General features: G+C 40.7%; 1 protein-coding gene and 1 long non-coding RNA gene across 2 annotated transcripts in view; one reads left to right on the forward strand and one right to left on the reverse strand.

Moving 5' to 3' along the window:
• The window catches only part of LOC309651542, a 32,577-nt gene extending 13,743 nt beyond the window's left edge, over nt 1-18,834 (reverse strand). The window contains exon 1 of the long non-coding RNA XR_014258221.1: nt 18,764-18,834. This is a non-coding gene — a long non-coding RNA (uncharacterized lncRNA). The remainder of the gene's footprint in view (nt 1-18,763) is intronic.
• The window catches only part of KAT6A (lysine acetyltransferase 6A), a 108,759-nt gene continuing 103,092 nt past the window's right edge, over nt 18,725-24,391 (forward strand). The window contains exons 1-2 of the mRNA XM_082444303.1: nt 18,725-18,848; nt 21,360-22,276. Coding sequence (XP_082300429.1) covers nt 21,677-22,276 — 600 coding nt within the window. The 5' untranslated portion in view covers nt 18,725-18,848; nt 21,360-21,676. The remainder of the gene's footprint in view (nt 18,849-21,359; nt 22,277-24,391) is intronic.

A 24,391-nucleotide genomic window follows, 5' to 3' on the forward strand; every position in this document is an offset into this window, starting at 1 on the left:
GAGTGTTCTGGCTGGGGATGAGTAATCGGAATTTAATCCTGAGCAAAAGAGGCAAGATACAAAATCAAACAGAAAAAAAAAAAAAGCCCAAGTTAGAGAATCAGAGAGCACACAAGGAGAAAAAACGTGGGCAGGGGCTGGGGGGACTATTATTCACGTCCTCAGAGAGATAAGATAGTGTCACGTTCATGACATAAGAAGAGGACCCTATGACAAGGAACATTAGGAGAAGAAAAAAACAGCCCTTAGAAATTAAATACATGTTAGTGGAAATGAGGAGCTCCTTGGAAAAATAGTTTTGGAAATTTCCCCAAAAGTGGAGAAAAAAGACAGAGATAAAGGATTAGAGAGAATAGGTGAGAAGGTAAGAGGATCTGTCCAGTGAGTCCAAAACCTAAGTAATAGGAAGTCCAGAAAAAGAGAAAATGGAGAGGCAGAAATCAGCAATTAAAGTAATTTAAGAAAAAAATCTCAGAACTGAAGAACAAGTTGTTTGATCAAAAGCCCTGTTGAGTAAATTTCACAAATCTAGAAACCTGAATTTTTCTGTCATCGGTAGGTGAGGAGCAATTGCCCAGTGGTGTAGAGTTGGGCAGGGGTGTAGAGTCTGGCACAATTGATTAAAAAGACTTACACTAAGGTACCTCACTGTGAAATTTCAGAACACTGGGAATCAAAAAAAGATTCTACAATCTTCTAGAGATGGTGGGTGGGGGTGTTTGGGAAAGAGAGGGTAGGATTTGGAATATGAATGTTTTTGATTTTCCTTTAGAAACTCTGGAAGTAAAAAGACTACAGAGCATTGCCTTCAAGATTCTGAAAGAAAATTATTTTCTTGCATAATTTTATTTTATACCCAGCTCATTTATTATGTATGTATGAAGATAGATTTAAAATATTTTTAGACTTTCAAAATCCCTCCAAATTTGCCTCCCATGCACTCTTTCCTCAAGAAGCTCTCAAGGAGGAAAAAAAAAAAAAAAGATTTAGCTGAGAACCAGATAAGATATGAGGAAAAAGAAGATTCCACATGGGAGAGGGGTAAAGGGAATCCCATGAAGTACTATGAAAGAAGTACTAGGATCACAGCTACACCCTGGATGTGAGGGCCACCTATCCAATGTACTCAAAAGACCAGTATATTGAAGATTATAATTTCCAAGATCTCTATTGCCATTGTACCATCTTTTTGAGGACAGAGTGAACCTGGCACTGATTCTTATGTAACCTTGACTTAGCTTAACCATATGGTTATGAATTTCCGCTCTTCTCTTTATGCCCAGTTAGTTCACTCCACATAAGTGGTCGTTTTCATTTATTCATGAGCACTAGAGGTGGGTCACAAACATAGAAGCTGAAAATACAGGGCAACCCACTCTCTCTGACAGATTTCCGCTGTGCCTCCAATACCTGGTCTATGCATACTCCAACCCCACCTGCTGTCCTGACCATGGTGCGCCCTGTGATTCTCAGCCTCACTCACCCATGACCGTACCTTACCCACTGACTCCCAGGTCACAGTGGCCCTTCCTTTGCACAACTAGGTTTCTATCTGATACTCAGGTTTTCAAAACAATGTATTGTTTGTCTAGGAATACAAACATAGGTGGAAAACTGTAAAAAAAAAAAAAAAAGCAAGGAAATTATTAACACAGAATAGTGGTTACTTGGAAGTTGGGGAGGGGGAAATGGAGGAAAAATATTAAAGGTACCAGTAAATATTCTATTTATTACCCTGAGTGTGTTTAGGTCTGTGAGTGAGAAAGAGAGACAGAGGGAGAGATGTGTATGTAGATGTTCACCATATCATTATTCTGTAAATGGTACATGTGTTTTATATTATTTATCTGTGTATTATAGCTTCATGTTTGCTATGTTTCAAAACAAAAATTTCTTTCAAAAGACAGTAAGCAAAATCACTGGCATTTTGGTCAGAACTTCCTTTTCCTTAATCAAGGATTTATAGACACTGGCAGACTAATTTAAAACAGTTTTATCCTGAAGGAATTGCAATGGTCCTTCTAAAATCCACGTTTATTGTATTTTATTTTAAAAAAATTTTTGGCCACAACGCACGTGGCATGCGGGATCTTAGTTCCCTGACCGAGGATCAAACCCATGCCTCCTGCAGTGGAAGCGCAGAGTCTTAACCACTGGACCGCCAGGGAAGTCCCTAAGATCCATTTTTAAATGTTCAAAAGTTGGAGGAAGGATGAATGTAACAGAGTTCAGGAGATGAATTTCTAGAAATAGACAATGCCAGATCATGAAGGACCTTGAATGCTAGAATCATCCCAGCCTGCAGGGAGGTCTCTGACTACACCTGGATGAGGACCAGATATGTGTGGCTGGGGATTTCCCCCTCCCTCAGCCTTTTTCCATCAGTGTGTCTGGGGCAGATCAGGAGGTTGTAGAGCCCCAGTAACAAGTGATGTGCAAGCTCACAGGAAATGTCTCAGGTTCTTAGAGGAGGCGAGGTGTTTTGTTTGTTTCTTTGTTTGTTTAAGAAAGAGCTCTTGGGGCTTCCCTGGTGGCACAGTGGTTGAGAATCTGCCTGCCAATGCAGGGGACACGGGTTCAAGCCCTGGTCTGGGAAGATCCCACATGCCACGGAGCAAGTAAGCCCGTGCACCACAACTGCTGAGCCTGCGCGTCTGGAGCCTGTGCTCTGCAACAAGAGGGGCCGCGATGGTGAGAGCCCCACGCACTGCGATGAAGAGTGGCCCCCGCTTGCCACAACTAGAGAAAGCCCTAGCACAGAAATGAAGACCCAACACAGCCAAAAATAAATAAATAAATTTAAAAAAAAAAAAAAAAGAGCTCTTGCATTTTATATTTTATCATTATTATCATAAAATTTTTTAAGATTTTTTTTTAATAAGAAAGAAAAAGAAACAGCTTTTGACTTGCAACTGGGCTGTTAGACACCATGTAACCTGTGCTGCCTTACGTGGGCCAGGCGTTAGCTGGTCCAATTAGCTGTTATACTACTCCTGCCCAGAGGTGCTACTTCAAAAAAAGGAATAAATATGTACAATAAGGACTATGACTGAACAGGTCCTGAAAGATAACTGTTTCAAGAGCAGAGGGATTGGGACTTCCCTGGTGGTCCAGTGGTTAAGACTCCACGTTCCCAATGCAGGGGGCCTGGGTTTGATCCCTGGTCTGGGGACTAGATCCCACATGCCGCAACTAAAGATCCTGCAGGCCGCAACTAAAGATCCTGCACGCCACAATGAAGATCCTGCATGCCGCAACTAAGACCTGGCGCAGCCAAATTAATTAATTAATTATTTTTTTTTTAAAAAGCAGATGGATCATATTTGCTGTGTGTTTGCTCATGCTACACCCTGGCCCCTGCATGACTGTGGACACTATTGTGTCATTGACTGAGGAGAAACTATTTTGAGCCTGATTTAGAGATGCTGCTTGTGATGTAGCCCCTCTCAGAAGTTGTCCTGAAGGACAGGGAAGCAGAAAAATCCTCCCGGTGGGATGAACATTAAGTAACACATCTCCTTGTCCTCTTCATCCAGAAGAAGAGATTAGCCTGAACTAAGAAACTACATCGATTCCTGGGCAAAGGCTAATGTCTTGACTGGATGATCAGTGACTTGGAATGACCACGGTGGGGAGATTGCTGGCAAGGAGCTTTGGGCCAAGAGTGTGCAACTAATTTGTGCACAGGTAAATGTTCACCAAGAGTCCTCCACTGCGGAGAAGGCTCGTGATAATCAGTTTGGCAAGACAACTCATTTTGCAGATGCCGGTCAAGCTCCTTGTCTGACCATTTCAGTGCTTGCTCGTGAATAAAGTGGTAATAGTGTCAAGACAGAAGCTGTGCAAAACCTCATCAATCTGGACTTGCCCTCACCAGAGCCAGCCTTGTGTATCATAGGCTAACTGCCAGTGTTGAGTGCCCGACATGCCAGCAGCAACAATCCTGTGCCCCTAATATGGTACCACCTCCCAGGGGAAACAGATGTCACATGGTAGTAGGTCGATTACGTACCACGGGACCTCCTCAGTTACAAAGTGGGCAGGAATCCACCCTCACAAGGATGTATACTTTTTTTTTTTTAATTAATTAATTTATTTATTTATTTATTTTTGGCTGTGTTGGGTCTTTGTTTCTGTGCGAGGGCTTTCTCTAGTTGCGGCGAGCCGGGGCCACTCTTCATTGCGGTGCGCGGGCCGCTCACTATCGCGGCCTCTCTTGTTGCCGAGCACAGGCTCCAGACGCGCAGGCTCAGTAGCTCCGCGGCATGTGGGATCCTCCCAGACCAGGGCTCGAACCCGTGTCCCCTGCATTGGCAGGCGGATTCTCAACCACTGCACCACCAGGGAAGCCCACAAGGATGTATACTTATTATGAATTTGGATTTGTTTTCTTTGTTGTCCTTCTAGCACCATCATCTGGGGACTTACAGTACACTATACTGTCATATACTCCCAAATAATATTACTTCTAACCTAGAAAATCAATCCACACTGAAAGAAGAAAGGTAATGCGTTTACCTTCTCAGGACTCGCTGATCTTACCATGTATTCAATCACCCAACAGCAGACAGCTAGCTGCCCACATAGAATGGTAGAATGGCCTGTTAGCAACAGGGGGGATCAACAATGTAATTGCCTACAGCCTCAGAGAGACAAACAAGAAAAGAACTTTCCAGTCAGAATGGAACTGCATATGTGGACTCATGTAGATAGGAGAAAACACAGCATATCTGATGTGTTACAAGTAATTCAGGAAGGCAGAGGATGGGGAGGGCAAGAAAATGGGCTTAGCAGGTGAACTCTGCAGGTCTCACTGAGAAGCATGGCCTTTCTTCCATAGGTGATCGGGAGCCAAGGAAGGTTGCCGTGTGAAAGTGACAGGTACAATTTACAGCACAATTTACAGTTCGGAGGGGTGCCCTTGCCACCACACTTTCCTCCTTCGGAGGGTAAGTCATTGCTTGAATGCTTGGTGGTTCTTCAGTCCTTCTCCAGGAGGTGAAGCTTCCCTTCCCGCGATGCAGGCAGGATCGCAGTGACTGGCTTCTAACAACAGGGTAGATAACAGAACAATTGTAACTTTACAGACAAGAAAACCCCTGAACTAAGCCATCAAGGGTAACATCAGCAGAAATGCATCACATTGATATAAGGCAGCCTCTGATGTGATGCCAGGAGAGGCACACCATCTCTGTGATGTTCTTCTCAAAAGCTGGGTGAAGGTTATGGTGGAACTTTCTGGACTATCATTTCAACTCTTCTGTAAATGAGAATTATTTCAAAATAAAAGTATGAAAATTATTTTAAAGTAAGAAGAAAAAAAAGGATAATACCTTGTCTGAAAGATCTTCACTAAAGATAATTTTAGAGAATATATTTCAAGCAGAGTGAAATGATTCTGCATGGAAGGTCTGAGATTCAAGGAGTGATGAGCAGAGAAACTGTAAGTATTTGGTAATTCGAAACAAATGTCAACTATATAAACTATAGGGACTTCCCTGGAGGTCCAGTGGGTAAGCCTCCACGCTCCCAATGCAGGTGGCCCAGGTTCGATCCCTGGTCGGGGAACTAGATCTCGCATGCATGCTGCAGCCAAGTCTGCATGCTGCAACGAAGATCCCGAGTGCCGCAACTAAGACCTGGCACAGCCAAAAATAAATAAATAAATAATAAATAAGGGCTTTCCTGGTGGTGCAGCGGTTAAGAATCCGCCTGCCAATGCAGAGGACACGGGTTCAAGCCCTGGTCCAGGAAGATCCCACATGCCGTGGAGCAGCTAAGGCCGTGAGCCACAACTACTGATCCTGTGTTCTGGAGCCCACGAGCCACAACTACTGAAGCCCACATGCCTAGAGCCCATGCTCTGCAACAAGAGAAGCCACCACAATGAGAAGCCTGCACACCACAACAAAGAGTAGACCCTGCTCGCTGAAACTAGAGAAAGCCGGCGCGCAGCAATGAAGACCCAATGCAGCCAAAAATAAAATAAATGAAATAAATTTTTTAAAAATTAATTAATTAATTAAAATAAATAAATATTTTTAAAAAACTATATAAACAATAATATTTTGAGGACTTAAAAAAAGAGACAATACACATGAAAAAAATACCAAGTATACTAAAACGGAGTATCACAGTTTAACTGTTCTAGGATTCTTGTGCCATTCAACAAGACGATAAAAATATTAACTTTAGACTTTGACAAGTATACGTATTAAAATGTCTGGCATTACAACTAAAAGAAGGATATTTATCATCCACTTAAGTAAATTTTTAAAAAATCTCAAAAAATTCAAAATAAGGCAAGAAAGTAACTGCAAATAAGTATAGAAAAGATAGGATAACTAAAAACCACAAAATAAAATAGTAGAAGTAAATACAAATAAAAAATAAATAGACTAAGTGCTCTAGTTAGAGAAAAAATATTAAACTGTGTTTTTATAAATTTGTTTTTTATTTATTTTTATTTTATTTTTGGCTGTGTTGGGTCTTCGCTGCTGCGTGTGGGCTTTCTCTAGTTGCGGTGAGCAGGGGCTACTCTTCCTTGCGGTGCACGGGCTTCTCATTGCAGTGGCTTCTCTTGTTGCGGACCACAGGCTCTAGGTGTGCGGCCTTCAGTAGTTGTGGCTTGTGGGCTTTGGTAGTTGTGGCTCGTGGGCTCTAGAGAGCAGGCTCAGTAGTTGTGGCGCACGAGCTTAGTTGCCCCACGGCATGTGGGATCTTTCCGGACCAGGGCTTGAACCCGTGTCCCCTACACTGGCAGGTGGATTCTTAACCACTGTGCCACCAGGAGAGCCCTAAACTATGTTTTTAGAAGTCAAGATATTAGTTGGCTTACAAGAGACATTTTTAAGACATAAGTATACAGAGAGTTGAAGGAAAAGAGTAGAAAAAGATATATCAGGCAAATACTAACCAAATGAAAGCTAGCATCAGACCAAATAAACTTTAAGGCAAAAAGTACTACTGGAGATTATTTACCACAGTATAATAATAAAAAAGTTCACTTCCCAAGAATGATATCACAATTATAAGTGTATGTGAACCTAATAACATAGCCTCAAAACACACTTGTATTTTTAAACTTGGAGAGAATTTCAAGGGAAAATAGACAAATCCATCATCATTGTAGAGAATTTTACATTACTCTTAATAATGGATAAATCAAGCAGGAGAAAGACATCATCAGTAACAGAAGATTTAAACAACACAGTTAAGAAACTTGATCCAATAGCCATATATAGAGTGTTGTTTTCCAGTATCACTTTTTTTTCCAAGCGCAGTGAAATACTTATGAAATTGATCATATGCACTAGGCCATAAAACAATTCTCAACAAATTTTCAAAGGATTAATATCATGCAAATTATGTTATTTAACCATAGCTTAATTAAGTTAGGAATGAACAATAAAAAGATAACTAGAAAAGTCCCCTATATTTGAAAATTAACAAATACAATATTATGTAACTCAGAAAAATATTTTGATCTTGAAAATGATAAAAATACCACATACCATTGTTTAACAGTGTTAAATTCTTATATTAGAAAAGAAGAAAAGGTAAATGTGCTAAGTATCCCCTCAAGAAGTTAGATAAAAAACAAAAGAATAAATCTAAAGAAAATAGAAGAAAAGAAATATTGATAAAGATGAAAATTAAGGAAATTAACAGAAATAGAGATCAACAAATCCAGAAGCTGTTCCTTTGAAAAGGTTTATAGCATTTTCTGCCAATAATGTTCAAGGAAAAAAAGATGAGAAGGCAAAAATAAACAATAGTAAGAATAATAAAGAAAACATAATTACAGATACTACAGAAGTTACATGGATATTAAAGGATAGTATAAACAACTTCCTGAAAATGAAAATGAAATAGACAAATTCTTAGAAAAATATGTTATCAAAACTGATTAAAGAAGATGGGAAACCATAATAATTTTACAACCATTATAAGAAATTGCATCAGTATGCAAACATTTTCCCACAGGGAAAACACTAGGTCTGGATGGTTTTACTGGTGAATTTTTCCAAATATTTAAAGAACAAATAACTTTACCTTATAAAACTATCAGGAGGGACTTCCCTGGTGGACCAGTGGGTAAGACTCTGTGCTCCCAATGCAGGGGGCCTGCGTTCGATCCTTGGTCAGGGAACAAGAGCCTGCATGCATGTGGCAACTAAGAGTCCGCATGCCACAACGAAGACCCTGCGTGCCATAACTAAGACCCGGAGCAGCCCAAATAAATAAATAAATAAATAAAGATCTTAAAAAAACTATCTAGAGAATAGAAGAAGAAAGAACTCTCCTTTCTCATTTCATGAGGCAAGCATAACTTTGATAACAAAATAAGAAAGAATAATTCAAGACAGGAAAATTATAGACCAGATTCACTCCGGGACATAATCACACAAATCCTAAAAAATTTACCTATGCATGTAAATCCTGCTATTTTTAAAATATAATATATCATGACCAAGTTGGATTTGTCCAGGATGCAAAGTGGATTTAACATTAGAAAAATAATCATTGCCCCTCATTGCCTTCAGAGGTTAAAGGAGAAAATTAACAATCATGTCATTAGTTGCAGGAAAAGCATTTGACAAAATTCAGCATTTGGTAATGTTAAAAACTCTTAGCAATGTGGAAATAGAAGGTAAGTTCCTCATTCTTATTAAGAGCATCCTCAAAAACTATAGCAAATATCACCCTCAATTTGAAAGCATTTCTTTTGCAAGATTAGAAGCAAGACAAGGGTACAAACTATCACCACACAAATGATAAAAAGAAAGGATTGACACATTTACGTAAATTAATAATAGGAGCTTTTGTTCACCAAGAGACACCACTAAGAAAAGTGAAATGACAAGCTAAAAACTAAGGGAAATAATATACAACATATATAACTGACATGTATCAGGACCTGGAAAATAGAAAGAATTAAGAAAGATGCAAGCAATGCAATAGAAAAATAGGCAAAAGATTAGAACAAGAACTTCACAGAAAAGAAAACTGAAATGGCCAATAAATGTATAAAAAAAGGTCGATCTCACTAGTAACCAGGGAAATGCACATTAAGCTACCACAATAATAACAATACTAAAAATTGTGCTTATTATATAATGCAGACTATTTTAGTGCTATAACTATAGCAACTTTAAACTCTCACAGCAGACCTATGTGATAGTATGGCAGCTATTACTACTGATGTGCCCTGAATGAGAAAACTTAGAAAGTCGTAAAGTCAGGCAGTAAAAACTCCTTCAACTTTGTTCATTTTCAAAGTTGCATGGCACTTCTACATCTTTTGTATTTCCAAAAGAATTTTAGGATCTGCTTGTCAGTTTCTAGAAATGAATCCTGCTGGGATTATGATTGCGAGTGCAATGAATCTATAAATCAGTGTGGTGATAATTGACATCTTAACAATATTGAGTTTTCCAATCCAGAAGAAGTTTTATCTTTCCATTTTCTTAGGCCTTCTTTAACATTCTCAGCAATATTTTGTACTCAGTAAACATATCTTGCACATTATTTGTCAGATTAATCCCTAAATATTTCATATTTTTGATGTCATTGTAAAATATATTGTTTTTTTACATTTTCATCTCCAATTGTTTGTTGCTGGTATATAGAAATACAATTTATTTTTTTTAACTCTGTTAAAATACACATAACATAAAATTCACCAACTAACCTTTTTTTTTTCTTTGGCCATGCTGCATGGCTTGTGGGATATTAGTTCCCTGACAAGGGATCGAACCCGGGCCCCCAGCAATGGAAGCATGGAGTCCTAACCACTGGACCACTAGGGAATTCCCCATCTTAACCATTTTCAAATGTACAGTTCAGTGGTGTTAAGTACATCCATCATGCTATTGTGCAACCATCATTACCATCCATCTCCAGAGCAAGACTGAAACTCTCCTTATTAAATAATAACTTCCCATTTCCCCCTCCTGCTATCTCCTGGAAACCACCATTCTACTTTATGTCTCTATAAACTTGACTACTCTAGGACATCATTATAAGTGGTATCATACAATTTTTGTCTTTTTGTGACTGGCTTATTTTGCTTAACATAATATTCTCAAGGTTCTTCCATGCTGTAGCAGAAGTCAGAATTTCCTTCCTTTTCAAAGGTGAATAATATTCCATTGTATGTATAGACCATATTTCATTTATCCATTCATCCATCAATGGACATTTGGGTTGCTTCTACCTCTTAGTTACTGTGAATAATGCTGCTATGAACACGAATGTGCAACTATCTCTTCAAGAACTTGCTTTGAATTCTTTTAGATATACACCCAGATGTGGAATTGCTAGATCACATGGTATTTCTATTTCTAATTTCTGGAGGAACAACCACGCTATTTTCCACAGTGGCTGCAACATTTTACATTTTGAACAATACGCAAGTGTTCCAATTTCTCCACATCTTCATCAACATTGTTATTTTCTGTTGTTTGTTATTTTTTATAGTAGACACCCTAATGGGTGTGAGGTGGTATTTCATTGTGGTTTTGATTTTGCATTTCCCTAATGATTAGTGATGTTGAGCATCTTTTGATGCGCTTATTGACCATTTGTATATCCTCTTTGGAGAAAAGTCACTTCAAATCCTTTGCCCATTTTGAAATCAGATCATCAACACCTGCTTTTTGTATGTTGATCTTATGTGCTGCAACCTTGAAAAACATTAATTTTAGCAGTTGTTTGTAGATTCTGTATGATTTTCTAGATAGACAATCATGTCATCTATGAATAAAAGTTTAATTTCTTTCTTTCCAATCTAAATGCCCTTTAATTTTCCTGCCTTATTGATCTGGCTAGAATCTAGAGCACAATGTTGAATAGATGTGGTGACAGCAGGCATCTTTGCCTTGATCATGTCTCCAAAGGAAAGTATTGGTCTTTTATCATTAAATATCACGTTAGTTTTACATTTTTAAAAGTACGCTTCATCAGGGTGAGAAAAGATTCCCTCTATCCCTAATTTGCTGAGAGATATTTGTGTGGAATAGATGTTGGATTTTGTCAAATGCTTTTTCTGTATCTGTTGTGATGATCATATAATTTTTTGTTTTTTAGTCTCCTAGGATCGTGAATTACCTCAACTGATTTTCAAATGTTAAACCAGCCTTGCATTCCTGGATAAACCCAGTTGGCCATGATATATTATCTGTTTTATATACAGTCATATTAAATTTGCTAAAAGTTTTGAACGAATTTTGCATCTGTGCTTCCACATTCATGAAGGATACTCCTTTTCTAGTAATGCCTTTGTCTGGTGTTGCAATCAGAGTAATGCTGACCTCAGAAAATAAGTTGGGAAATATTCTCTCCCCTTCAATTTTCTGGAAGAATTTATGGAGAATTGGTTTTATTTATTTATTAAATGTTTGGTAGAACTTACCAGTGAGACCATATATCCCTGAAGTATCTTTGTGGAAGGTTTATAAACTACAAATTCCATCCCTTTAATAGATGTAGGATTATTCAAATTATCTATTTCTTCTGGTATATCCTTTAGTAGATTGTCATTCAAGGAATTTTCCCATTTAATCTAAGTTGTCAAATGTTTTGGCATAAGGTGGTTCATATTATTCCTTATTCTTTTAATGTGTATAGTATCTAAGGTTATGTCTCTCTTTTCATTCTTTATATTGTTAATTCATGTCTTCTCTTTTTGTTTTCATGGTCGGTCTCCTTAGAATTTAATTGATTTTTTAAATCTTTTCAACAAACCATCTTTTAGTTTCATGATTTTTCTCTTTTGCTTTCCTGCTTTTCATTTCATTGATTGCAACTCTTTATTATTTCCTCCCTCTATTTACTATGGGGTTTTTGTTTGCTTTTCTTTTTCTAATTTCTTAATGTAGATGCTTCATTAATTGATTTGTTCCCACTCTTCTAATATAACTGTTTAGTGCTCTAAATGTCCCTCTAAGCACTGATTTAGCTAGCCTCTACATATTTTGATATGTTTCATTTTCATTCAATAGAACACTTTCTAAGTTCTCTTGTAATTTCTTCTTTGATCCATGTGCTCTTTGCTTTGCAAACATTTACTGATTTTCCAGATACATTTCTGTAATTAATATCAGCTTAATTTAATTTTTGTCAGAGATCACACTGTGTATAATTTCAATCTTCTTGAATATATTAAAATTTGTTTCATGATCCAGAATATAGTCTATTTTGGTGAATATTTTGTGTGCACTAGCAGAAAATGTGGATTCTTCTGTTGTTGGGTACAATGTTTTATAAATCTCTATTAGTGGACAATGTTCTTCACATATTCTATATCATTACTCATTTTCTTTCTACTGATTTTTTCATCAATTATTGATACAGGAGTGTTGAAGTTTTAACTGTAATTGTAGATTTGTCTATTTCTCTTCATTTCTATCAGTTTTTGCTTCAGTATTTTGAAGGTCTGTTATTAGTTCTATATACATTTATGATTGTTAAGTCCTTTTGATGAATTGACTCTTTTATCATTCTAAAATATCCACTTTTATTCCCGGTAATATTCCCTGATCTAAAATCTACCTTTTTTTATATTAATACAGCCATTCCAGCATTCTTTTGATTAGAGTTTGCATGGTGTATCTTTTCTCATTCTTTTAATAGTAACTTATCTGTCTTTTTATTTAAAATTTATTCCTTATAGACACTACATATTTGGCTCATGCTTTTATTCAATCTGATAATCTGTACCTTTTATTCGGATGTTTATACCATATATATTTAATATAATTGCCAATATGGTTGAGTTTAAATCTATCATTTTGCTATAGTTTTCTATTTGTCTCATCTGTTCTTTTCTCCTTTTTCTCTTCTTTTCCTGTCTTCTGGATTGAGTAATTTTGTGACTCCATTTTATTTCTAGTATTGACCTATTAGCTATACCTCAGATTTATTATTATTGTTCCTTTCAGTGGTTGCTCTAGAGTTTACAATATGCATCTTTAGCTTACCCCAGTCTACCTGCAAATATTATACCACTGTATGTGCAGTGTAAAACCCTGTGACAGCTACTCCCATTTCCTTAGACAGCCCCATCATCTACTTCATTCTACATAAGTTTTAAACTCCATGTGCATTGTCTTTAATTTGCCTTCAAATCAATCATCTTATAAAGGAGATTAATTTAAAAAAATTATACTTATCCACACATTTCTCATTTCCAGTACTCTTAATACCTTTCTACAAACCCACATTTCCATCTAATAAAGGATATATACTTTTCTCTTCTTTCTGAAGAAATGGTTTCCACATTTCTGGCAGTTCAGGTCAGCTAGGGATAAACTGTCTTAGCTTTTTCTTTGTGTGTCTGAAAAACTTGTTATTTTGCCCTCTTTTCTAAAAGACATTTTTTTTGTTTTTTGCTGACTAAGGAATTTCAGATGGAGTTTTTAATCTTTCAATAATCTAAAGTTATTTTTCCTCATTTTCTTCTTGGTTGTATAGTTTCTAAAGATAAGTCTAATGTAATTCTTACCTTTGTTGCGGTATATGTTATGTGTCTTTTCTAATCTGGCAAATGTTAAGATTTTTCTCTTTATCATTGATTTTCAGTAACTTTACTATAATGTGCCTTGGTGAGGTTATAATTTTGTTTATTCTGCTTGGTGTTCATTAAACTCCCTTGAATTTGTGGATTTACAGTTTTTATTCAATTTGGGAATATCCCAGCCGTTATTCTTCAAATCTCTCTGCTAACCCCCAATATAGGGTAAATTCATCCTCAGTACTAAGATGATACCCTCCTGAGGACTCTACCCAAGGCCAACAGTGTTGAAAGCTCTTTCCATTCTGGCTTCTCGAAACAGGCACTATTTCCACCCACATGGGAGCTCTGGGAATTGTTCTACCTGTCATTTTTTGGTGGTTCTTTCCCCAATTAGTTTGTTCTCAAACATGTGCAAATTAATACCCATCCCCAGACCCTGCAGATACCTGGGGTTCTACACATATATATGCATCCTCCCCCTTTCTGGTTCTCTGTCCTGCAAATGTTAGCTACCTTGTTCTCCCTCAGTTGTGATCTTTGTATCCTCAACTCAGCATATTGCTGGGCTCTGGGCTGAGGCCTGGACACTGTCTCAATGCAGTAAGCTGGGGCAATTAGATGGTTCGACCTGTGTACTTCTCTTGTTTCAGTCATCACTGCCCTACACTGTCTATTGTCCAATGTCTAAAAACTGTTGTTTCATATAGCTTTTTTCAGGTTTTCTAGTCATTTAAGAGGGGAGGATAAATCCAGTCCCCATTACTCAACCATGGTTAGAGCAGAAGTTCTTACTTGGAGAGCTTTTTAAAACACAGTCAAATTCATCTCACTCTCAGAAACTCAGATTCAGTAGGTTTGGCCTGGAATCCTGGAATCTTCACTTATTAAAAAGTACTCAGGTGATTCTGATACACAGGAAGTGTTGGAAACTATATCTTTTTTTTTTTTTTAATTTTTATTTATTTATTTATTTATTTATTTATTTATTTTTGGCTGTGTTGGGTCTTTGTTTCTGTGCGAGGGCTTTCTCTAGTTGCGGCAAGCGGGGGCCACTCTTCATCGCGGTGCACAGGCCTCTCACTATCGTGGCCTCTCTTGTTGTGGAGCACAGGCTCCAGACATGCAGGCTCAGTAGTTGTGGCTCACGGGCCTAGTTGCTCCGTGGCATGTGGGATCTTCCCAGACCAGGGCTCGAACCCGTGTCCCCTGCATCGGCAGGCAGATTCTCAACCACTGCGCCACCAGGGAAGCCCCTGGAAACTATATCTTGATACATCAGGCAAAGCCTTGTTCAGACATTCTTCTAATCAGAAGGAAGGACAGACCTTTTCATTTTTAAAACTTTTCCTGGTTCTGAGTATGGTGGGGGTACTTACAGCAGACCAATGATCCAGTGAAAACAATAAGTTAATTCAGTCTCTGATCTATTAAGGTGCTTAGTCCTCCGAAGGGCTCTGCAAAGGAGATAATATTATCTGGATAATATTATCCAGAGCCTCTATAGTTTTAATGTGTGGCATTCTATTAAAAATTACCAGGCAGGCCAAGAGCTAGTTTAAAAAAAAAAAAAAAAAAGAGACCAAAAACCAACAGAAAGAAAATGTAATAGAAATAGACCCACAGAAGATCTAGATATTGTAATGATCAGAAAGAGATTTAAAATAGCTGGGACTGATGTTCAAGAAAGTATTGGCAAAAGTGGAGAAAAATAAAAAGATGGAAAATTTCTCCAAATGAATTAAATTTTATTTTTTAAAAATCACATGAACATCTTAGAACTTGAAAATACAATGATCAATATTAAGAACTCAATAAATAGATTTAAGATAAGATTTAAATTGTGCATACAAAATGTACAGACTCATGCACAAAGAGGCAGATGGTAAACAATGAAAAATTATGACATAGGTGTAGGTGAAATCCTAAAACGAAAAGAGAGATAAGAAGAGATAGTGACCAAGATTTTTCTGAAACAGAGAAAAGATATCAAGCTACCAATTCAAGGGACTATATGAGTGGCACTCATCCCATGACCCAAGCGGGATGAGTATAAAGAAAACTGTATTTAGACACATCACAGGAAAATGGTTGAAAACTAAACAAAAAACAAAAAAACTAAAAGAAACCAGAGGAAAAATCACATTACCTTCCAAAGGAGTAACAAAGGAATGATGGAAACCAGAGGACATCTTCAAAGTGCTGAAAAAAACTTGCTAAACGAGACTGCTATACCCAGCAAAAATATGAAGGATAAAATGAAGTTTTGAGGCAAACAGAGATGGAGAGAAATTGTCTCCAGCAGACATGCTCTGAACAGAGGAATTATTCAAACAGAGGGAAAATAATTCCAGTCATAAGCACATAAATGTATATTGGAACAAGAAGCAATATAAAGGGTAAATATGTAGGCGAATATAATGAGTATTGACTGTACGATGATTATAGAACCTTGTGTGGTTTAAAATATATGCACAATTAAAATCCATGACAATAATAAACACAAAAGGGGAAGGGCTAAGTGGAGGCACAATATTATTCTAAGCTCTTAGCATCTGGGGGAAAGTGGTAAAAGTAATCATTTATATTAGAGTGTAATAAGTCAACCAGGAATGCGGTAATCTCTAAGACTTCTTTAGAAATGTATAATTAATAAACTGATAGAGGAGGTTAATGGTATACTTAAATATTTAAATTAATTCAAAAGGCAAGAAATAAGAGAATAAGGGATATAAAGTAAATGGGCAAAGGAAATGAATAATAAGATGGCAGGTATAAATCCAAATACGGCAGTAATTATATCAAATGTAAATGGACTAAAAACTCCTGTTGAAACAAGGATAGAGCAGCCTTCCAATTTTAGGCTTAGCTGGACTCTGCATAAACTGTAGTTTATAACAGATACTACTGAAAGGGCAGGGATTCCTAGAGCGAAATGTGGAAGGGGGAAGAACTTTTAGCTGCCAGCCCTGCATGGTTGAATTCTGAGTAAACTTGAACCAAAGAGAAGCTGTCCTCTCAGTCCTGTGGATTTTGTTTTTTAACATGCAAAAGATGAAGACCTTAATATGTCTTTGCTGCAAACCTTTTATTTTGACAGCCTGAATGTGCCATTAAGTTATGCAAATGTAAAGCAAAGAGTCTCTGTAGAAGCTGTTTGAAAAGCTAAACTGTGCTTTGTTGTTGCAAATTGTTTTAAATTCTTGCTACTGTGTGCTTAAACTCCAGTTTGGTCTTTTCACAGGAATGCCTGTGGCTAGTTTCCTTCTAAATTAACCAAAAGCAAACACAACTCATCTCTGTATTATTTTTCTTCTGAAGACCACACACTAGTCTCACATGAAGAACTCATTTTCTTTCTATTAATATGACTTTATCTGTCCTCTTTGGGAAATAAAAACATTGCTTTATTCTTCGAAGAGAATTTCCCCCACTTCTTCCCCCCAGATGTATTTTCATTACAAATATCTCTCATTTTACCTGAGACTGCATCTGTCTGATTCATCTAGGATGGAAAATATTCTAATAGATTATTTTCTATCCCCAAATTTCTCTCCTAATTTGGGGATGGGCTTGGCAGTAGGTGATGAAGGGTGATTCAGTAAATCTCACCACATCACACTGACATTAGCAGTTGTCAGTGGTAGGATACTGAGTTGAAAATATAAGTTTTTATGTTATTATTGAATGGTCTAGACAGTCTATGGTATAGAACAATAAGGCTAAGGATTAGAGTGGAGAAAAGCTATAGAGACAGGAAAGTATAGGTTGAGGTATAAACAAGGCAGGGCTTGATTTGGGGGGTGGAAATTCAATCTCTTAGTAACTGAAATAATGTTCATTCACTAGCAGCATTTTTTGGAGTCTGTACTGCTTGCACAATTCTATGCCACTAGAGATGCAAAGAGGCATCCTAGAAGAGAATATACCTGGGAATGCATTCATAAAACGTAGATGAGGCCACACAACCGGTGCCACACGAAAAACAGGGCAAGTGGTCAAACTACAAAAGTTCAGAAAAGGAAGCAGACGTTAAGGTAGTGAGCGAGAGGGTGCACTTTAAAAGGTAAAGCTGAGATAAAACGAGGAGGTGTTGGGGAGAACAGTATAGCAGATAAAAAGGTCCAGGGGCAGGAAAACGCTTCCACACAAGATTATCAATTATTTAGTATGTCTTTTCATTTGTCATTTACTGCTCTTCCAGGGAATGCAGGGTAATAAAAAGTATGACTCAGTCTCTGCCTCAGGAGTTTAAACTGGAAGAGAGACCAGACAAAGAAACATCCATGCAGCCAGTAGAGGACAGGCAGGCCATGAAAAGTGCCAGTCCGCAGCTCGGCCATAAATTCGGACAAGAGCAGTGCTGCGTAGGGTACGGGTACAAGACAGACGTCGGCATTAGACAGATGGAGGCTCCAAACTCAGAAGTGTGCCACCAGACAGCTGTGTGACCTGTGCGGACCTCACCACCAAGCCTTCGCTGGTCCCTACAAAGATGGCTCTGGCGAGGTCCAACAAGTCTCCCGGGGTAGGGAGGATGAGGTCATTGTGGTGAAAGGGCTCGACACGGCGTCCAACTTTCTACCCTTCCCCTCCTCCTCGCACCTACTGATTTTCCCGCAAAGGGGTGGATGTGTGGGGAGAAGACGCGCGCAGACAGGGAATGATGAAGCGAGGCGGCCTCCTCCCCAGCTCCCGACCCGGTTCGGGGAGTCGCCGTGGGAGCGGGGCGCGGGCACCGCGGTGCGGAGGGAGGCTCGGTGACGGTAAACACAGGCGCCATCAGAGTTCAGATCCTACCGGATTTCCGCGCCGCACCGATGCCTCCCCACCCTGGCGCGGCCCTCCGCTTCCCCAGCTGTGCAATGGGGACGCAGCAGCTCCTCCGGCCCCGGCTATCCGCCCGGCCCAACCGCGCTAGAGGGGCGAGCAGGCGCCCCCGGCCGCCGGCCTCTTCCAGTCCTCCTCCCGCTTTGGCTTTGGCCTTTTGTACCGGCCCCACGTGATCCGCCCGGCCGGCTCTTCCCTCCTGCCCCGCCCCGCCCTCCGGCCTTTCCCGGCTCTCGGCCCAGCTCTTCCCGCTCCTCGGCCGTCCCCCTCCCGCGCTGCCCCTTCCTCCCCCTCCCCCTCGCCTCGCTCTCGGGCTGTTCCCGCGCCCTCCCCCAGGCAGCCGTTCCCTCGCGACGCTTCCCCTCCCCCCGCGGCTGTTCCGCCGCCTCGCCTCCCCTCCCCCCGGCCGTAGCTCACTGTCTCCAAGATGGCGGCCGTGTCAGTTTGGGGCATCTCCGCGGTCCGGCCTGGGGCCCCGCTTACCCGGCGCTCTTCCCCCCCGGTAAGTAGTCGAGGGGCCGCCCCCGGCCGCCCCGGCCGTCAAGCCCGAGGCCGAGCCGCTCCGGGACCCGCCCCGCTGCCTCGCGGGGCCGGTGGCCGCTGCAGGCCCCGGCGCGGCCTGCGCCGCCTCCCGCTGCTCTGCGCCAGGCCTCGGGCTGGGGCGCCGCGGCCGCCCCCTCGCGCCCGCCCGGCGCCCGGCTCCCGGCTCCCCCGCCCCGCGGCCCGCGCGCCGCCGCCGCCCCGGGCCGGGCCCGGCCGGGGAGCCGGGGAGCGGGCAGCCGGGAGGGGGCGGCGGCGGTGGCCCAGGCCGCGAAGCCGCGGGCGGGCCGTGCGGGCGGCCGTCTCTCCCTCGGGGCGCGCCCACCGGGCCGGCTCCTGCGCCCGCCGCCCGGCCCGCCCGGCCCCTGCGCCCGCGCTCCCGGCGCTCGCGCTCGGCTCCTGCGGCCGCGCGGCGAGGGGTGACAGGCGGCCGTGTTGTGGTGCGGAGGGCGCACGTGCGGCGGCGTGTGCGCCGGGCTGTCAGCCCCGGCGCCGGGGGCGGCGGGCGCCTGTCAGCGCGGAGCCGCCAGGCCCGCCCGCGCCCCGCCGCACGGGACCGACCTCCGGGCGGCCGCGGCTTCGGCGAAGCTGGGAGCGCAGATGTGCGGCTCTCAACTCTTTCACGTGATTTCATTGTTAACTTCGTCCTCGGGTTCCGTTCCCGTCCGGTGGGAGCCGCCGACTCCCCGTCGGCAAGCCGCGGGCTGGTGCCGTTGCAAGTTTCTGAAGTTTCTCGCCCTTTAAAAATAGAGCGCGAAGAGGCGTTCGCGGGGTGGGGGTGGGGGGATGGAGGCCGGAGAAGGACTGCCAGAGGCGAGCTGCACTTTCTCTCCGGCCGCCGGGGTACTTTCCCGGAGTTAAAGCTCAGGTCTGCAGGCGCTTCGCTTGCTGAAGACCTGGAGACCCGTGCGCAGCCCGGCCCGAGAGACCGCGGGTGACTGTCCTTCGTTCTCTCACCTGCGAGGTTAAGCAGCCAGGACGGGCCCAGCGTCTGCAACTCGGGCTGAAGCCTCTCATTTCATTGTAGCGTTAATGCCTCCGTAATGCACTCACTCCGAGTAATAATACCATGATTTCTGTCCTCTCGAGACTCTCACCACGGTGAAGCTGAGTTCTTCTCTCGGGGGGCTGCTTTTCAGTCAGCTAATTTAAAAAGAAGTCTTGGCTCAGGTTTGCGTGTTTCCTTCAGCCTTTTCTTTCTTATCAGAGTTAGTAGTACTATCAGTTTCTTCGTATCTGTTAGTTTTTCTTTTGATTTTAGAGGCACTGGGAAGAACGATTACTGTGGGAGCCATTTTTCTAGCATGTTTATGTTGTAAGTGCTCCTCAGAGTACGAGGAGTTCTAAAAAACATTTAGGTAAAGGTAAATTTATTTTTGGAAGCAAAGAAGTTATTAGATTCGGAATTCATTATTTTGGTGATTTTCAAAAAGATTTGTATCTGCCAGATTCTTTTGTCTGAAAGAATACTGACTTTGATCCTGGAGAGGCAGCGTATGTGTGTGTGTACATACATAGATGTGTGTGTGTATACGTATATGTTGGTGTCTTATTCATTAATGTTCATTTCAGGACAGCAATCTTGAATCTTTACAAGGTCGTCTTCTCTTTAGACTACAAACAGGCAATACATTTTTTCCCTGTGCTGTACATTTGATATGTAGCGTGTACATTTGAACCCAGTGATTCTGGGCCATTCATTTCTAGTTGCTCTGTCTGTAGATTGGTTATGAACATTTTGACAGTTGTTGGACTCTCTCCAGTATATTGAATGTTACTAGGAGAAGCTTATCAGCATGTGGTTCCTAAAATTTGAATGAAATTGGAGTTTTAAAAAATTCTTTGAACACTTTTCGCACTTGACTATTTTCATTGTTAATTTTGTTTCCACTTGGAATGTTGAAAGTAATATCGTACTTAAAATGTGAACTTGGTTTGTGGAAATTGTATTTGTTTCTTTTACTATATGCAATAGTTAAAAATTTCTCAATGGTTTTCTGTCCATCTTATTGTTTTCATCCAGTCTGAATGTCTGGAATTTTGAAAGATGAGAGTTTCACTCTTACTTTCATTGCAGGATCCTTTCTGCTAATCTAGATACTTGTTGAAGTGCTGAATAGTTTCTTGGAGAAAGATTTCAAGGAAGAGTTTCAATTCATAGACTGGTGAGCAGAGATTGTGGAGGGCAGAATAGCCAGCACCTCTCTGGTTAGTTGTAGCCTAAGGGCATTCACAGTGCATCTCGTCTTGTTTCCTCATTGTATCCTAATTTTTTATCTTTTTTTCCTTTTCTTCATTATCCCCGTGGTTTACATACATGATCGTTTTGGAATGTTGATAGAAACATGATCAAACTTCTACAGGTGCTCAGTGAACACTGTTTGAGTGCTTTAAAGACTAGGATGTTTCAGTTCCAGTGTATTTATAAAATGGGCCTTGATAGGAAACTGACCTTGTTTTAATTGTTTTCCAGGCATAAGATGCACATTTTTCTGCTGGGAATGAGATGTTCTTGAGTTCTTACAACTTTATGAACAGACCCATGTGTGGTGCTATTGAGAAGTTTGTTGAGAAGTTTGAAGATATTTCAGATAACAGGTTGTTTTGGTTTCTAAAGTAAAAGTGGGGAGGCACTCTGTTTTGTGAAAGGAGGAAGGACTCAGGCCAGAAAACGTGTATGCTATGGTTAACTGGTTCCCAGCCTCCGGGAATGTTGTTTTCCATGGTGTAAAACTTACTCAGCATCAGGATAAGGGATAACGACTCTATGGATGTAAAGAATCCTTCACCATGGTAAAACTCGCAAACCCGCTGTATACGGAGTGGATTTTGGAGGCCATCAAAAAAGTGAAGAAGCAAAAACAGCGTCCTTCAGAAGAAAGGATATGCAATGCAGTGTCTTCATCCCATGGCTTGGATCGTAAAACTGTTTTAGAACAATTGGAGTTGAGTGTCAAAGATGGAACAATTTTGAAAGTCTCAAATAAAGGACTCAATTCCTATAAAGATCCTGATAATCCTGGGCGAATAGCACTTCCTAAACCTCGAAACCATGGAAAAGTGGATAATAAACAAAATGTAGACTGGAATAAACTGATCAAGCGGGCAGTCGAGGGCTTGGCAGAGTCCGGTGGCTCAACTTTGAAAAGCATTGAACGTTTTTTGAAAGGTCAGAAGGATGTGTCTGCATTGTTTGGAGGCGGTGCTGCCTCTGGCTTTCACCAGCAGTTACGATTGGCTATTAAACGCGCCGTTGGCCATGGCAGACTCCTTAAAGATGGACCTCTTTATCGGCTCAACACTAAGGCAACCAATGTGGATGGGAAAGAGAGTTGTGAGTCTCTTTCTTCTTTACCTCCAGTGTCACTCCTTCCACATGAAAAGGATAAGGTAAGAATGGCCTATGCATCAGTGTTCGCAGAGCTGATGATACAGCATGCTACAAAGCCACATGTCTAGGAAGTTCAATAGAAGTTACCGTTGGTGTTTGGGGCCTTTTGTGGAATAATCACCTCCTGTTTTTTATTGGTGAATTCTAGGTGTGAGAACTCAGTATATGCTAATTGTTCTGATACGTTGACATATTTGATGCCTAAGATTCAAAGTGTAGAGTATTGCTTTGCCTAAAAGAACATATCTAGATTAGAATTAAAAAGTAGCACACAACTTTACACCTGTCACATAAAAGTTCTTATAATACTTTACTGCTGAAGTTGATGAGCAGCCAAATGCTGGAGACTCTAAGAACCTATCTTCTTTCTTTTTTCCGTTTTGTTGCCGATTACTAGACAGGAATGAGACTGATTATCCTGACCATAGTAGTGGCTAAGCAGATTTAGCAGTTATTATTTCTGCTCTTTGTAGTCTAACTTTTGGTCATGCATTATTTTTTGCATATGATGAAGTCCTAAACATTACTATGTACGACAGGTGTAACTGCATGCGTCAGGAATACAGTAGCCTGTGTTCCTAAAGTTCTGGGGAGTCCGGAGTCTTGATACACAAATGGTATACCTTACTGTGCTGTGTGTTTTATGCCGTTATTTTGTACTGTTGAAAGTATGTCTTCTTAACAGTCAGTCTCGGCCCTTAAATAGATATTCGAGGATGAGGAGAGTTTTGTTAGTAGCTCCTTTGTACGTTGACCTGGTGTCTTAGCTGTGGATTTATTTCAGGTGTTCTGAATTGTGGTTCTGTGGGGAGTGGCTGTACTTTAATTTTTGCACACCTTAGTGTACACCAGTAACATCATCTTCATTTTGCTTAAGATCATGGAGGCTACTTCTAGGGTGATAAGATTCTAAAGTTAGCATTGAATGTATTTTAAAATATGTGAGATTTGATCTAAATTCATTGCAGTTAGTAACCCACCAGTAGATTTTCGTTTAAATAGCAACTGAAAATGAACAGGTTTTTGTCTTTTTGTTTTTTTTTTTGGATGAAGGTTTTAGAGATCTATTTTAGGGTTCAATTTTCCCTGTGAACTTTGAAATGGAAGCATTATCTTACTGTTACTACCCTTAAAATGATTCTGATGGAGTCATGAATTAATAGGCAATCCCATTCATAACATGGTTCTGTACCATTGGAGCATTTATTAAGGGTGTAGTATTGAAAATTCAAGGTGGACAAGTAACTGAAATACTTCATTCTGCAGTTCAGTGCTGTAAGGACTCATCTGTAAGAACTGTTTTTTGATTACATGGCTGAAATGAAATATAACGATTTCAACAACTGTTATCAGGTGTCTACAGGTTTAGTGCATGGAAACGGGAAATAATTTGAAGTTTAGAATGAATTCAGTGTCATATCTGTGAATTAGGTATTATAAATTTTTGTTAGAACACCTGGGTGCTTGTGTTTATTATAATTTCCCTTGCTTGAATTAGATATTTTAATTTTTAAAAATATTAGCCATACATAAAATGTCAGTAGTGCATATTTTTTAAAGGTAGTCAATATAGTACAGTGTAGGACTAAACTGAGTCTTGTCACCCTAGGATTTTACTTTTTTTTTTTTTTAATTTTATTTATTTTTGTCTGCGTTGGCTCTTCGTTGCTGCACGCGGGCTTTCTCTAGTTGTGGCGAGCGGGGGCTACTCTTGGTTGAGGTGCGCGGGCTTCTCACTGCAGTGGCTTCTCTTGTTGAGGAGCACGGGCTCCAGGCACGCGGGCTTCAGTAGTTGTGGCTCACCGGCTCAGTAGTTGTGGCTCGCAGGCTCTAGAGCGCAGGCTCAGCAGTTGTGGCACACGGGCTTAGTTGCTCCGCGGCATGTGGCATCTTCCTGGACCAGGGCTCGAACCTGTGTCCGGGGAGGTCCTGCTAGGATTTTACTTTTGAAAGAGACTTTTAAGAACCATCTAATCCAGCAATCCTTATTTTGCAGCTGAGCCTGAGACCTTTGCATTAAAAAAATGTTTAATCCAGTAGAGATCTGCTGGTTTGCTCTGGTTAGAAACATCTCTTTGGTTTATATAACTTTAATATACAGTATTGTTAACCAA

The sequence above is a fragment of the Balaenoptera physalus genome, assembly GCF_965194825.1.
Source record: "Balaenoptera physalus genome assembly, chromosome: 21".
Taxonomy (NCBI): domain Eukaryota; kingdom Metazoa; phylum Chordata; class Mammalia; order Artiodactyla; family Balaenopteridae; genus Balaenoptera; species Balaenoptera physalus.